This window comes from Chiloscyllium plagiosum, unplaced genomic scaffold (genome assembly GCF_037043375.1).
Source record: "Chiloscyllium plagiosum isolate Xiang-an unplaced genomic scaffold, Cpla_swu_hap1 HiC_scaffold_2, whole genome shotgun sequence".
Taxonomy (NCBI): Eukaryota; Metazoa; Chordata; class Chondrichthyes; order Orectolobiformes; family Hemiscylliidae; genus Chiloscyllium; species Chiloscyllium plagiosum.
Window position 1 is genome coordinate 119,596,969 of NW_028270140.1, and position 14,506 is coordinate 119,611,474.

The following is a 14,506-nucleotide window of genomic DNA, read 5'->3' on the forward strand; positions in this document are numbered from 1 at the left end:
CTTGGTCTTTATGGAAATAGGTGAAAGTAGCCAAAATCCCAAGGGACCATACAGCTACTCTCTCATAACGGGGAGAGAGAGAGAGAGAGAGAGAGAGAGAGAGAGAAAGAGATATGGCTGTTTAATGTGAGGGTCACTATGCATCAGGCAAGGGTGGTTCTTCATGGTGACCTCAGGCAGTGCTCTGGGAATTGAACCTGCACTGTTGGCATCACATTGCTGACGAAAGGCTTATGCCCGAAACATTGACTCTCCTGCTCCTCGGACGTTGCCTAACTTGCTGTGCTTCTCCATCGCCACACTTGATCTGCAGTCCTCACTTTCTCCTAATCGCTGTACATCACAAACAAGCAATCCAGCCTACTGAGCTAACAAACCCCAATTATGGAGATAGAATAAACTCTGCCATACATTGTTCATTTCACTAAAAAGAGCACAACAAAATACTGAGGGATATCCAACTTCCCATAGTTTGTAACAATTTGCAATTCTCACCTTCGGAAAGGATTGAAGAAGCACCTGGCAATGCTTGGCGAACAAGTAATTCAGTCTGAAAGAGATCATAATGTTACAACATCAACCTTACTCACAGTCTAGTAATTTTCAGAATTTCAGCATTTCCTTTTTTTTGTCATCTCACTAAAAACAGAAAAGTAACACCCTTCTGTCAGAATAGCTTCGAACAGAAAATAAAATCCTATCCCTTCCAGACCAATTAGATCATTCCTATCCCTGCCAGACCAATCAGATCACAGGAACATAGGGACAGGTGTAGGCCATTCTGCCCATCAAGCCTGCCCCTCCATTCAATATCACATGGCTAACTGAACACTGCAATGCCTTTCTCTCACCCCACTCTCATAACCCCGTCTACGACAGAAACCTACCTATCTCCCCTTGAACATACTCAAAGACTGAGCTTCAACTACCCTCCGTAGCAAAGATTTTCAAAGGTTCACAACCCTCCAAAATAAAAATCATTCTCCCTTACCTCAGATCCTTTACATCACTAAATTTCTAATTCAGATGGATTCTTTCCCGGTAACCTTAAAAACCCTTCCTCCAAGTACACTCCATGCAGTCTCTACAATCTCTTTCTGATAGATCTTCCACATCCCTTTCTCAAAGAAGTTTCTTCAGAACTCTGAAGTAGTCCTATCAGACTCAGAACATTAACTCTGTTTCTCTCTCCATAGATGCTGCCAGACCTGCTGAGTTTCTGCAGCACTTTGTTAATAGGCAACATACAATCACGATGTCAAGCATGCAGCCGCAGGAACATCCATCAATTCCCATTATGAAAGAACTCTCCCATCAATGTTGCTCTCCAACCCTCCGTGCTGTCATTCCATCTCCTCACCTCATGCAACTGAGCCATGTGTCATGCCACGGACTTGGCTCCTGCTATCCTTCCCTCAACCAGGCCTTTTAATCAGACAACAACAGCCACCCTCAGGAGCCCATAAGCCAACAGCACAGGGTTTGTTCACTGAGCTACTGGTGTGGCAAGCCCCCTACTCACTGCTGGTTGGTTGGCTGTCCATGCAGCTTCCTGCCACAAAAATATTTGGAGAGGAGATTGGGAAGGGGACCCTTCTGTCACCTACCATTAGACGCCCCTACTACTATCAAACACACCACAAGGAGGGCACAAGATGATGCTCTTCAGCTTCTGAGGGCAAATTTAATGTTCATTTAAAATTAATACAGTTACCCAATTATTAATGCCATGACATGAGATTTTTGCATTATTTGAATCCTAAATTTGCTGTTTGCCCATTTCATAAAATGGTGATCGATGTGGGGAGGTGGTGGCCGAGTAACCTTGGGCCGCACACTGGCTGTGGTTAGCACTTCACAGTGCCAGGGACCCAGATTTGCTTCCAGCCTCGGGCGACTATCTGCGTGGAGTTTGCACATTCTCCCAGTGTCTGCGATAGTTTCCTCTAGGTGCTCCACTTTCCCCTCTCAGTCCAAAGATGTGCAGGTTAGGTGGATTGGCTGTGCTAAACTGCCCATAAGGTTAAGGGATATGTAGGCTAGGTGAATTATACATGGTAAATATGGGGATATGGTGGACTGAGTCTGGGTGGGACTCAGTTCGGAGGGTCGGTGCAGACTCAATGGGCCGAATAGCCTCTTTCCACATGGCACGGATTCTATGATGCTATAGTATATTGGCATAATATTCTGCTTTTACTTTTCATATACACATTTTTTTCCTTAGATGATTAATTTGTTTTTTTTTGAGAAGTTAGTTTGAACTTTAGTCAGTTGTATACCTTTTAAAAATAAATTATGTTTTTAGGTAGAAAAAAGAAAATGCTCAAATGAACATTTCTTCATGGGAATTACATAACAACAAATACAGGAACAAAGATTTAATCCATTCGCTGAATAGTGGTCAGAACAACACTAAATCATGTTAGGGTAATAGGCAGGATCCTGTTCCCGTTCCACCCAATGAGAAATCTCATGGACAGCCTTCCCATTGTACAACCAAGAGACATAGCAGCAAGTTCCACCGAGGGAGCGTGATGAACAAATACTGTGCTGTTTGTCAGGCACCCAATGCCTGCCTGGTTTAGAGAGCTGGCTGAGAGGAATACAACCAGAGCCAAATACATGGCCCAATTCATGAAACAATCTCTGGGAATGTCTGAGTAAGCCAGTGGGTTCACTTTGAGCTACAGAGTGGTGATGACAGCAGCTTGCCACCATTTCCATCCATTCCCATCGTTCTAGAACCTCTCAGTCTCTTCCTTGTGTTAGTTATTCTTTATGAAGAGGAGCTCTGTACGATAGGACCTACAGGCAGCTCGGTCATATGTGGCTGCTTCTCCACTTTGTTTGTCAGTTGCTTTGCTGTTCCACTCTCAGTCAAGTCCAGGGATGAAGATTCTTCTTTGACTGGTCCATGTTCATCAGTATGAGAGATATCTACACCTTGGGTATAACACAAAAATACTAGAATAACAAGATACTCCTCAGAAAATCAGCACTGATACAACAAGAAGAAACAAACAGACAGATAGTCCCGGTTTTACTAGATTGTGGTAGCAGCAGATCACCGATACTAAGATTCAGTACATTGGTGCTGCCATCCAGTCAGCTATTAATATCATAACTCAGGGGTATGAATGGTCATGTTTCCTTGGAATGCTAGATTCACTGACTTGTAATTGTGTCATGTACGACTAAAAAATATTTGGACGTTTTCTAAAAAAATACTTAAACCCAAATTTTTGGAGTAGGCAAGACAATTTGCCTAGTTGCACTTCAACATTAGAAAAAGGCTCACCACTGCCTTGATCAAGTCTGGGGGGTGGGAAGACTCCTGGTCTGCTTACCTGCCCACTTCAATACCTCATCCATCAGGACTCAAACAGCAGGGCAGTTGTTGGCAGGGCAAACCTGGCAAAATATCTCCTCACGGGCGGGCATTCAGTGTCTGACCAAGGAGCTAACCCTCAGGAGGGGTGGGAATACCTGCTGAAAGTCACATACTCCCCCTCCGTCCCATCCCTTCTCCCAGCTTTTCCCTCCAAACCCCTTACCCATAGGCCCCATGCTTCGATCTCAGTCAGCTCTCACTGACATGTGCCCCAGGTGTCTTTCTGATGCTGAGCTCCTGGTGGGGTGCATTGCTCACAGGCACCATCATTCTAGTGCTGGAGTGGTCTGTAATCAAGGACTGCTAGCCCCCCAGATTGGCTGGGAGTTCTCAGAGCAAAACCTACACTGAGTCCTTTGTTAGGGAAGAACTTCACCATTGGTCATTTAAGTGTCTGACTGACATTAATATGGTGGGCTTTCCACAAAAGAAAGGGGCTCTCACTGGCTCCACAGTCAGCAAGATTTCGGACACCTGGATTTAAAGCAGTCCATGGTGTGCAGAGAGGACAGGAGTTGGGATGTCATGTTGCAGCTGTACCATACATTGGTGAGGACACATTTGGAATGCTACATACAATTCTGATCGCACCACTATAGAAAGAATGTTATTAAATTGGAACTGGTGCAAAAAAAAAAGATTTACAAGGACGTTACTGAAACTGGAAGGTTTGAGTTATAATGAGAAATGATTAGGTTCAAACTTTTTCTCCCTGGAGGCTGAGGGGTGACCTCAGAGGTTAACAAAATCATGAGAGGCATAGATAAGATGAATAGCAAGGGTCTTTTACCCAGATTATTCTGGAGTTCTGGACTCCCATAGAGGTCATAGGTTTAAGGTGAGGTGGGGTGAAAGATTTAAAAGGGATCTGAGGAGCAACTTTTTCACACAGAGAGTGGTGTGTATATAGAATGAGTTACCAGGAGGAAGTGGTAGAGGTGAGTACAATTACAACATTCAAGCACTGATGATGTCGCCTAGCCAGGGGACGAAACGTTTGCAACAAAAACTTCCAGCTCGGCGAACAGAACCACAACAACGAGCACCCGAGCTACAAATCTTCGCACAAACTTTGAATTCAAAAGACACTTAGGCAGATGAATAAGCAATGTTTAGAAGGATATGGGCCAAATGCAGACAATGTGACTAATTCCATTTAGGAAACCTAGTTGGCTGAAGGGCCTGTTTCCATGCTGTATGACTCTGACTTTATGAGTTGTGTACTTTATTCAATATCTATCGGAACTGAAGTGGACAGGACAAGTTGCAGAGATCAACCTTCCATACAAAATGTCTAATATGCTTGCAAAAGAATAACTTTTTACTTAAATAGGTAAATTCATTTAGCATTAAGCTGGGGAGAATGGGAAAGAGAGATAACAGTCATGGGGGCTCAGGTAGGTAACACGAGAAGCCTCGGCAGGTTCAGTCAGTGTCGTGTATTACCTTTCACAGGGGCAATCTGTGTCAGCAGTCTGTCTGCAATACGAACTCGCTGGAAAGGGTGACCAACACCTTCAACCTCCCACAGAAGGCTGTGGTCATCAGGATAATTGTTCAAATACTTCCTACAAACTGAAGAAACGAAGAAACAAAATTCAATCAAGGTGAAGAATAGTGCTGATCATCTGGTCTTAACAGCAGCTCACAAATCTGAATTGCCACAGTAATTAAACTGCTGCAATACTAAAGACAATTGTTATTAACCCATCATTCATGGGCAGCCAATTATATGGGAGAGAAAGTCATTGGTGAACCATTTAAGCATCACGATAATGACACAGGAATCCTGGACAAATATTCCCGCCACCAAGACAATCCTGTCCTTTCCTACCCCAACAATACGAGAGACTGAGCAAAGGTGGTAGCATAATGGCACACGGACAGGAGAGACTCTGCACTCTTAAGTCTCAAAATACCAGGTCAATAATGGGGAAGAATTACCATCTACTGCCTCTGAGTCCATGTTGAACACCATTTGGAGGAAGCACCAAGGGTGGCTCAGGCATAGAACGTGCTCAGACTTAACATGTCATCATTAAAATCAGCTTAGTAGCACCACTACTGACTGGGCCCTGAAGGACATAGCTGCAGACAAAATCTGTGGCAGATTGTGAAAGAAACAAGAGAAAACATACTCTACTTCATTCTGAACGATCTACCTGTTGTAGACGTATCTGTCCATGATGGTCACTCTCCTGAAATTATCACAGTTATTCAGAAGACCAAATCCATTTTCATATTGAAAATGACACCATCTATGTTGTGTGGCTTCTATCACCATGATAAATGGGATATATTTTGAACAATCTAACAGTCAAGACCGGTTTCCATGGGCCATCAACAGCAGCAGTGCAATTACATTGCAGTGGATCCAAAGAAAGGGAATTCATGGAATGCTTACAGGATGGCTTTTTGGAACAGCTTGTCATGGAGCCCACAAGGGAGCAGGCTATTCTGGACCTAGTGCCATGTAATGAACCAGAGTTTATTAAATATCTTAAAGTAAGGGAACACTTAGGAAGCAGCGACCATAATATGGTAGAGTTCAGTATGCAGTTTGAAAGAGAGAAGGCAAAATCGGATGTAATGGTGTTACAGTTAAATAAAGGTAATTATGAGGGCATGAGAGAGGAACTGACGAAAATAGACTGGAAGCAGAGCCTAGCAGGGAAGACAGGAGAGCAAAAATGGCAGGAGTTTGTGGGTAAAATTGAGGACACTGTACAGAGGTTCATCCCCAAGAAGAGAAAGATTATCCGGGGAGGGATTAGACAGCCATGCCGACAAAGGAAGTCAGGAAATCTATGAAAGAAAAAGAGAGCCTATAAAATGGCCAAGAGCACTGGGAAATCAGGAGATTGGGAAGGCTACAAAAACAAACAGAGGATAACAAAGAGAGAAATAAGGAAGGAGAGGATCAAGTATGAAGGTAGGCTAGCCAGTAATATTAGAAATGATAGTAAAAGTTTCTTTCAATACAGGCAAGCGTAGACGTTGGGCCACTTCAAACTGATGCTGGAAGCCTAGTGATGGGAGGTAAGGAAATAGCAGGAGAACTTAATAAGTACTTTGCGTCAGTCTTCACAGTGGAAGACATGAGTAATATCCCAACAATTAAAGGGAGTCAGGGGGCTGAGTTGAGTATGGTTGCCATTACAAAAGATAAAGTGCTAGAAAAGCTAAAAGGTCTTAAAATTGATAAATCTCCTGGCCCCGATGGGCTACATCCTCGAGTTCTGAGGGAGGTGGCTGAGGAAATAGCGGAGGCATTGGTTGAGATCTTTCAAAAGTCACTGGAGTCAGGGAAAGTCCCGGATGATTGGAAGATCGCTGTTGTAACCCCCTTGTTCAAGAAAGGATCAAGGCAAAAGATGGAAAATTATAGGCCAATTAGCCCAACCTCGGTTGTTGGTAAAATTCTAGAATCCATCATTAAGGATGAGGTTTCTAAATTCTTGGAAGAGCAGGGTCGGATTAGAACAAGTCAACATGGATTTAGTAAGGGGAGGTCGTGCCTGACAAACCTGTTGGAGTTCTTTGAAGAAGTGACAAGTAGGTTAGACCAGGGAAACCCAGGGGATGTGGTCTACCTAGACTTCCAAAAGGCCTTTGATAAGGTGCCACGTGGGAGGCTACTGAGCAAGGTGAGGCCCCACAGTGTTCGAGGTGAGCTACTAGTATGGATAGAGAATTGGCTGTCTGATAGAAGGCAGAGAGTTGGGAGAATAGGTTCTTTTTCGGAATGGCAGCCGGTGACAAGCAGTGTCCCGCAGGGTTCAGTGTTGGGGCCACAGCTGTTCACATTATATATTAAATGATCTGGATGAAAGGACTGGGGGAATTCTCGCGAAGTTTGCTGATGATACAAAGTTAGGTGGACAGGCAAGTAGTACTGAGGAAGTGGGGAGGCTGCAGAAGGAACTAGACAGTTTGGAGGAGTGGTCCGGGAAATGGCTGATGGAATTCAATGTGAGCAAATGCGAGGTCTTGCACTTTGGAAAAAAGAATAGAAGCATGGACTACTTTCTAAACGGTGAGAAAATTCGTAAAGCCAAAGTACAGAGGGATCTGGGAGTGCTAGTTGAGGATTCTCTAAAGGAAAACATGCAGGTTGAGTCTGTGATTAAGAAAGCAAATGCAATGTTGTCAATTATCTCAAGAGGGTTGGAATATAAAAGCACTGTTGTGATACTGAAACTTTATAAAGCTCTGGTTAGGCCCCATTTGGAATACTGTGTCCAGTTTTGGTCCCCACACCTCAGGAAGGACATATTGGCACTGGAGCGTGTCCAGCGGAGATTCACACGAATGATCCCTGGAATAGTGGGTCTAACATATGAGGAACGGCTGAGGATCCTGGGATTGTATTCATTGGAGTTTAGAAGATTCAAGGGAGATCTATTAGAAACTTACAAGATAATACATGGCTTGGAGAGGGTGGACGCTAGGAAATTGTTTCCGTTAGGCGAGGAGACTAGGACCTTTGGACACAGCCTTAGAATTAGAGGGGGTAAATTCAGAACAGAAATGCGGAGACATTTCTTCAACCAGAGAGTGGTGGGCCTGTGGAATTCATTGCCACAGAGTGCAGTGGAGGTTGGGGCGCTAAATGTCTTCAAGGCAGAAATTGATAAATTCTTGATGTCACAAGGAATTAAGGGCTACGGGGAGAATGCGGGTAAGTGGAGTTGAAATGCTCATCAGCCATGATTGAATGGCGGAGTGGACTCGATGGGCCGAATGGCCTTACTTCCGCTCCTATGTCTTATGGTCTTACATTCAAATCACAATCTGTGACCGAATGACCTTGCATTACCCCACTCTACCATCAAGCCAGGACGTCAAACCTAGTTCTATGAAGAGCATGGCAGGAGCAGATCTAATTAGATATAAAAGTGAGGTATCAACCTGGTGAAGCCACAACACAAGACTTACTGTGTGCCAAACAGCATTCGCAGCAGATAATAGACAGAGCTAAGCAACTGCACAACCAACAGATGGGACCAAAGTATAGTGCTGCAACCAAAGCAGTGGACAATTAAACATTTCACTTGAGGTAATGGTTCCATAAATAAGCCCAATCCTTAGTAATGGGGTAGCCCAGCATATTGGTGCAAAAACAAAAGGCTGAAATACATGCATTCATCTTCAGCTAAAACTGCTGAGCAGATAATCCACTTCAGCCTTCTCCTGAGGACTCCAGCACAAATGCCAGTGGGTGAACTCTCTATTGGGAGTCAGAACTAGCACAAAAAGGGAGACAGTTGTGGTTTACTTGAAAGTTAATCATCATAGGTCCAGGACATTACTACAAGATCTCATGTCCTCGGCTCAGCCATCTTCAACCGCTTTATCTATGACCTTTCCTCCAACAGGTGAGAAGTGTAGGTTAGCAAATGTTTACACGATGTTCCATATTCACAGATACCCAAATCATATGAAGCAATCTTTGTTCACATGCAGCTGGACCCAGACAGTATCCAAGTTTGAGCTAACAAGTGGCAAGAAACAATCATGGTACACAAGAGCCAGGCAGTGACTCTCTCAAACGAGAGACAATCTAATCAGCCAAATAAATTGAGGTACAAGCGCAAGTCAGAACTAGGAGTCCTCGGATGAGTAACTAGTCTTTTGTCTCCCCATTGCCTGACCACAGGCACAAAAAGTGGGGAGTGAGGTGGAATACAACACCTTCCAAAGCTGTGGCCTCTAAAATCTAGAACAACAAGGACAGCAGTTGGCACGCCACCAGCAAGTTCCCCTCCAAGCCACTCGTCACTCTGACTTGGATAGACAGTACTTCTCTCCTTCCTTCATTAATACTGGGGCAAAGTCCTGGAAGTCCCTGCCCACCAGCATTGTGGGTAACTGGAAATCCCAAGGACTGCAATGGTACAAGAAGGTAGCTGTGACCATCATTTTCAGCTTGACAATTAAGGGTGGGCAATAAATATTGGCTCGCAGATGACATCCAGATCCATGAATGAATTTTTATAGAAACCCCCATTTATTGACAATGCCTTGATTCCTGATACAGCAAGTGTAAATTTAAAATTCTCATCCTTGTTCTAAATCCTTCTGGCCCTATTCATACAATGTCCTGTCAGCTCTACATCCCTCCAGGACCATTTCTACCCCAAATTCCTTTACCTCAACTTGGCCTTCAACATTCTTAGCCATAAATTCTGAAAACTGTTCCACAAACCCCTCTGTTTGTCCACTTCTCTTCTCCTTTGAAGTCGATACCTTCAGTGCTCATTGAAAAGTTGGAAAATCACACAACACCAGGTTATAGTCCAACAGGTTTATCTGGAAGCACTAGCTTTCGGAGCGCTGCTCCTTCATCAGGTGGCTGTCCACTTGATGAAGGAGCAGTGCTCCGAAAGCTAGTGCTTCCAAATAAACCTGTTGGACTATAACCTGGTGTTGTGTGACTTTTAACTTTGTACACCCCAGTCCAACACCGGTACCTCCAAATCATGACTCAGTACTCATGGTTACATTTTATGTGTTTTGATGTTAGAAGGCATTATGTAATTTTTTTAATTCATTCATGGAATGAGAGTGTTGCTGACAAGACTAGTATTTATGCTAATTAATATGTTTACGGTAGTGGTAGTGTACTGCCTCCTTGAATTGCTACAGTCTAAATGAAGTTACCGTAACGCTGATCGGGAGAGAGTATCTGAATTTTAATGCAGTGATAGCAAAGGATCAGCTACACGTAGTTTCAGTTCAAGATGGAGTATGTGTTTTAGAGGGGAGCCTCCAGGTAGTGGAATTATTCTTCTCGGTAGTAGAAGTCACTGCTTTGGAAGGTGCTGTAAAACAAACTTTAGCAAGTTGCTCTAGTTGCACGTTGTATACAGAACACACTGTGCGTCATAGTGGTGGGATTAAAAGTATGTTTTGCCCTGGATGATATCGAGTCTTTTGATTATTGTTGAAGCTAAATGCATCCAGACAAGTGCTGAGAATTTGTATTTGTGCCGTGTTGATAATATACAAGCTTTAAGGAGTCAGATGAATTCTTTTCTGCAGAAGTCCCAAGTTCTAACCTGCATGTATAACCACTGGTCCAGTCCAGTTTCTAGTTAATGGTAACTCCAGGACATCAGCGATGGAAGTTACCACTGAATGTTACTATCAAGGGATGGTGGTGGCTAGATTCTTTCTTCTTGAAACTTGCATGACGCAAATCTTACTAGACACTCAATAATGAAAGCCTGAATGCTATCCAGGTCTTGCCACAGCGGTCTCCTTCAGTATCCATCAAGTCCTAGACAATACTGAATACAGTAATTGGCCACGAGCAGCACCACCTCTGCTCTTACAATGGAGGGCAGGTCATTGATAAAGCAGCTAAAAAATGGTTGGGCCTATCACACAATTGTTGTATGACACTAATGTTGTAATTAAACATATCCATGGCAAGGTCACACAACACTGACTCTTCATAATTGAAAAGATAAATCAACTTGTTGGAGATAAAGTGGGATAATCAAGCCAAGAGGACTGTTCAAGGGCCTTTAACTCACCACACTGATCTCACGATGCAGTGTGCTAAATATTCCATCCCAATTTCCATGGCAATGTGCTATATTTTAGTAAAAATGCATTTCTTTTCACATTATTTACTGCAGAAAATCTGTGATTTATGATATTTCATGAGAATCTTTAAGTTTTATTTTACAAATCATCCACATATTTCACAATACTACAGTATCAATTTGTAAGAAAATCCTTTTAGCAAAACAAAATATTTACCTCCATACATAGAGGGTGAAAGTGGGTATCTCAAACCCAGCATATCCTCTGTGAAACTGTCAACAAAGTCTTCCAGCATTTGCAGACCATATCCCTTCCCACGATGCTTCTTCCTCACAAAGATGGTGTCAAGTATTGGCAGCTGGTAACGCTGAGTCAGGAAGGTATCGCATTTGCTTCCTAAAAAGGAAGGATTAAAAACAGTAACAGAGTGGCTGGGAAGTGATGACATGCCATCACAGCTCAGCTGATAAATATACTGAATGGAGTGACACAAAGCCTCACAGAAATCAAGAGCATGGGGCATTTAAGAAAAACTCTCTGGCACAAGCAACATTCTGGGAAATCTCCTTTGTACCCTCTCCCATACTATCACATCCCTCCTCTAATATGGATTCCTGAACTTCATAGTACTCTAGCTATGGCCCAACCAACATTTTATACAACTCCAGCATTTCCTCCCTGCTTTTGATCACTCTGCCTTGGCTAATAAAGAAAAAGTATCCCATATGCCTTCTTAACAATTTGTCTACTTGTCCCACTATCTTAAGGGACCAGTGGACATGCACACCAAGGTTCCCCTGATCCTCGTTGCTTTTTGGGGTCCTAACTGTATTAAGGTGGCCCCAAGAAAATGCATTGGACTTCATCAGTTGAATAAGAAATTTTAAAAGAGTCATGGTAGGAGTGATACTTCTCTGGACCAGAATATCTGTAAAGGATATTGTTGGGAAAAAAAGGTTGACTTTTTATTGTTTAACAAACTTTCCAAATTGTATCTTATTTTTGTAATGTTTTTCCCTGTTCTGTAATAAATTTATATTCTTTCGTAAAAGTACATTGGCAGTTTCATGTGAACATATGCAATGAGTGACCACCACAACATTTAAACGAATAAAACGTATAGGCTATTAAACTAGCGACCATTCTGGGATCAGACTTGCCTATTATTATTACAAGTTGTGATCATAACAAACTACTCAGTACATTAAAAAGGTGCACCTCATGCTGCAGTTGTTCTATTTGTCATCCATTTTGTATTAGTGTCCTTTGGTTCTCAATCATTCCAACAATGGAATAGTTTCTCTCTATCAACTCTGCCCAGATGCCTCATGAATTTGAACACCTTCAAAATCTTCTCTTTACTTTGCCACACAGAAAAACTATAGCTTCTCTGAACTATTCAAGTAACTGAAGTCGCTCATCACTGTAACCATTATTGGATATCTTTGTTACACCCACTAAAGTATAAATCTTGACTGCCTCCTCACCAAGGCCTTCATTCTCCCCAGTAAACAAATGGCACTCGTGTAAGTGCCTATGCTCAATGCCAGGTAAGATACCTGCTATTTTGATGGAGTAGAATCCAATTGCTTTCCCAGACTTCCAGAGAATTTTAGCATATTCGGTGGCGCTGTGGCAAAGGAAAGGGAGTTCATCCGCACTCATTTCCTGGGCTCTATAAATGATGCGGTTCAAAACGTACAGAACGATCCGCTCCCCAAGTGATGTTACCTGACATATATGATACAGCAAAACATGCTGTTAGCAAATTAACAATGATCAAGTGAATTTCTGTTCACCAGTCTATCAATATCCATTCTATTGTTGATTAAGTATCATTGCATCTAGAAACTTTGTTAAAAATGCTCTTTATATCCAAGTCAAGGTTATTAATATAGATCAAGAAAAGTAGCAGTCCTAATATTATCGTCTGGGACCATCACCATATTTCCTTTCAGTTTGAAAAAACAGCCATTCACCATCACTCTGCACTTTGTTTACCTTAGCCAATTTTTGTATCCATGCCATCACTGTCTCGTTTAGTCCTATTAAGTCTAATTTTGATAACCGGCCTATCACGTGGTGCCTAATCAATGCTCACTTTGAAAATCCACACATATAGGTAAAGTTGCCATTGTCTTACCAGACCATAGGGCTGTTCTCTCATTAGAGAGAGATGTCTGGTGGTGGTTTAAACTGAGGGTCATCACGCCTCAGAGGGGAGAGATTGAGAAGAAGTCTTCAATGGTAACCTTAGCCATAGCAGGAGCTGTAGTCATGCTGTTGGCATCACTCTGTATTGCAAACCAGCTGTCCAGCCAACTGAGCTAACCAGACCCCCACAGATATACATGAGATAGATAACACTCATTGACACAGAAACAAAAGAGAGATAGAAAAATATAATCAAGTTAGTCAAACCGGATTTACTTGCAAAAAAAAAAATCTGTATTTGTTGCTATTAATCTATAATTTTCAAAAAACTAGCAATTAATTTGTCTTAGATTATTTTTTCAAAGTTTCCAACGGAGATGTCAAGTAGACTGGCCTATAGACACCAACTGTATCCATCTCTCCTTTCATATTATGATTAAAATATTAATCATATTATTTTATTCCAAGTTACCCCCCAAAAAAACTTGTTAACCTATGGACTATTCATTTCCAAATTTGTTCTTCAAGAGATAAGCAAAGATCTACAACCATGTTACAATGTAATCTTAAAATTGTAAGATCCTTGTAGGGTCTGATAACTTGTAAGAATATAATGAATTTTTAGTGACAGAGTGGGAAACAAAATCAAACAAGATTTCAAGACTTTTGCAGTAACAAAACAATATATTCAACATTGTCTAAATGCTATTCAAAAGGCAACCTTTACTCTAACATACAGAAATTTCCCCAGTCTGTTAACAGGGATGTGGAATCAGAACAGAATATAAAAGAGAGTTATATTAAGGTGCACAAAATGTTGGAAGAGGCAGTTAGCATAGAGAATAATAAATCAATAAGTGGAGATAGAGTAAAAGGAGAAAATAATGAAGTTCAAATCAGGGTTACACAGCATATAGCAAATAAGGTTGGGGAGTGAGAGAGACAGATTATTTTCAGATTATGATGTGGTGCCAATAACAGAGACCTGGCTTAAGGAAGGACAGATCTGGATGTTAAGTACTCCTGGTTACAAACTCTTCAGAAATTTAGATAAGGGGAGAAAAAAGGGGTGGAGGTTGCAATTTTCATTTAAGCAGAGCATTGTAGTACTGGAGGAAGAGGTGGCTTCAGAAAGTTCAAGGGCAGAATGGATTTGGCTAGAGATTAAGAAGGGTGCCAATTACATTGCTCAGCATAAGATATTGACCGCTAGTTGGTGGAAAGAAATAGGGGAATAAATTTGCAAGGAAATTAAAGAGAGGTGCAAAGCACCATACACACAGTCATACAGGTGGACTTTAGCTACCTGCGTATCGACTGGGATAGCAGTACTGCAAAAGCGCGGGGTCTTAGATTGTGTTCAGAATTTTTTTGTCAATAGTCTAAGTCCACTTCAATAAGTAA

The 14,506-nt window shown here is 42.1% G+C and overlaps 1 protein-coding gene across 10 annotated transcripts in view; it reads right to left on the minus strand.

Annotated features, from left to right (window-relative positions):
• fam169ab (family with sequence similarity 169 member Ab) overlaps nt 1-14,506 on the minus strand; it is a 103,586-nt gene that overhangs the window by 36,989 nt on the left and 52,091 nt on the right. For all 10 annotated transcript variants that reach the window (XM_088000254.1, XM_088000219.1, XM_088000227.1 and 7 more), the window contains 5 exons: nt 12,508-12,679; nt 11,165-11,344; nt 4,841-4,969; nt 2,813-2,946; nt 496-550 (listed from right to left, as the gene is read on the minus strand). In XM_088000254.1, the coding sequence (XP_087856380.1) occupies nt 496-550; nt 2,813-2,946; nt 4,841-4,969; nt 11,165-11,344; nt 12,508-12,679 (670 nt within the window). The remainder of the gene's footprint in view (nt 1-495; nt 551-2,812; nt 2,947-4,840; nt 4,970-11,164; nt 11,345-12,507; nt 12,680-14,506) is intronic.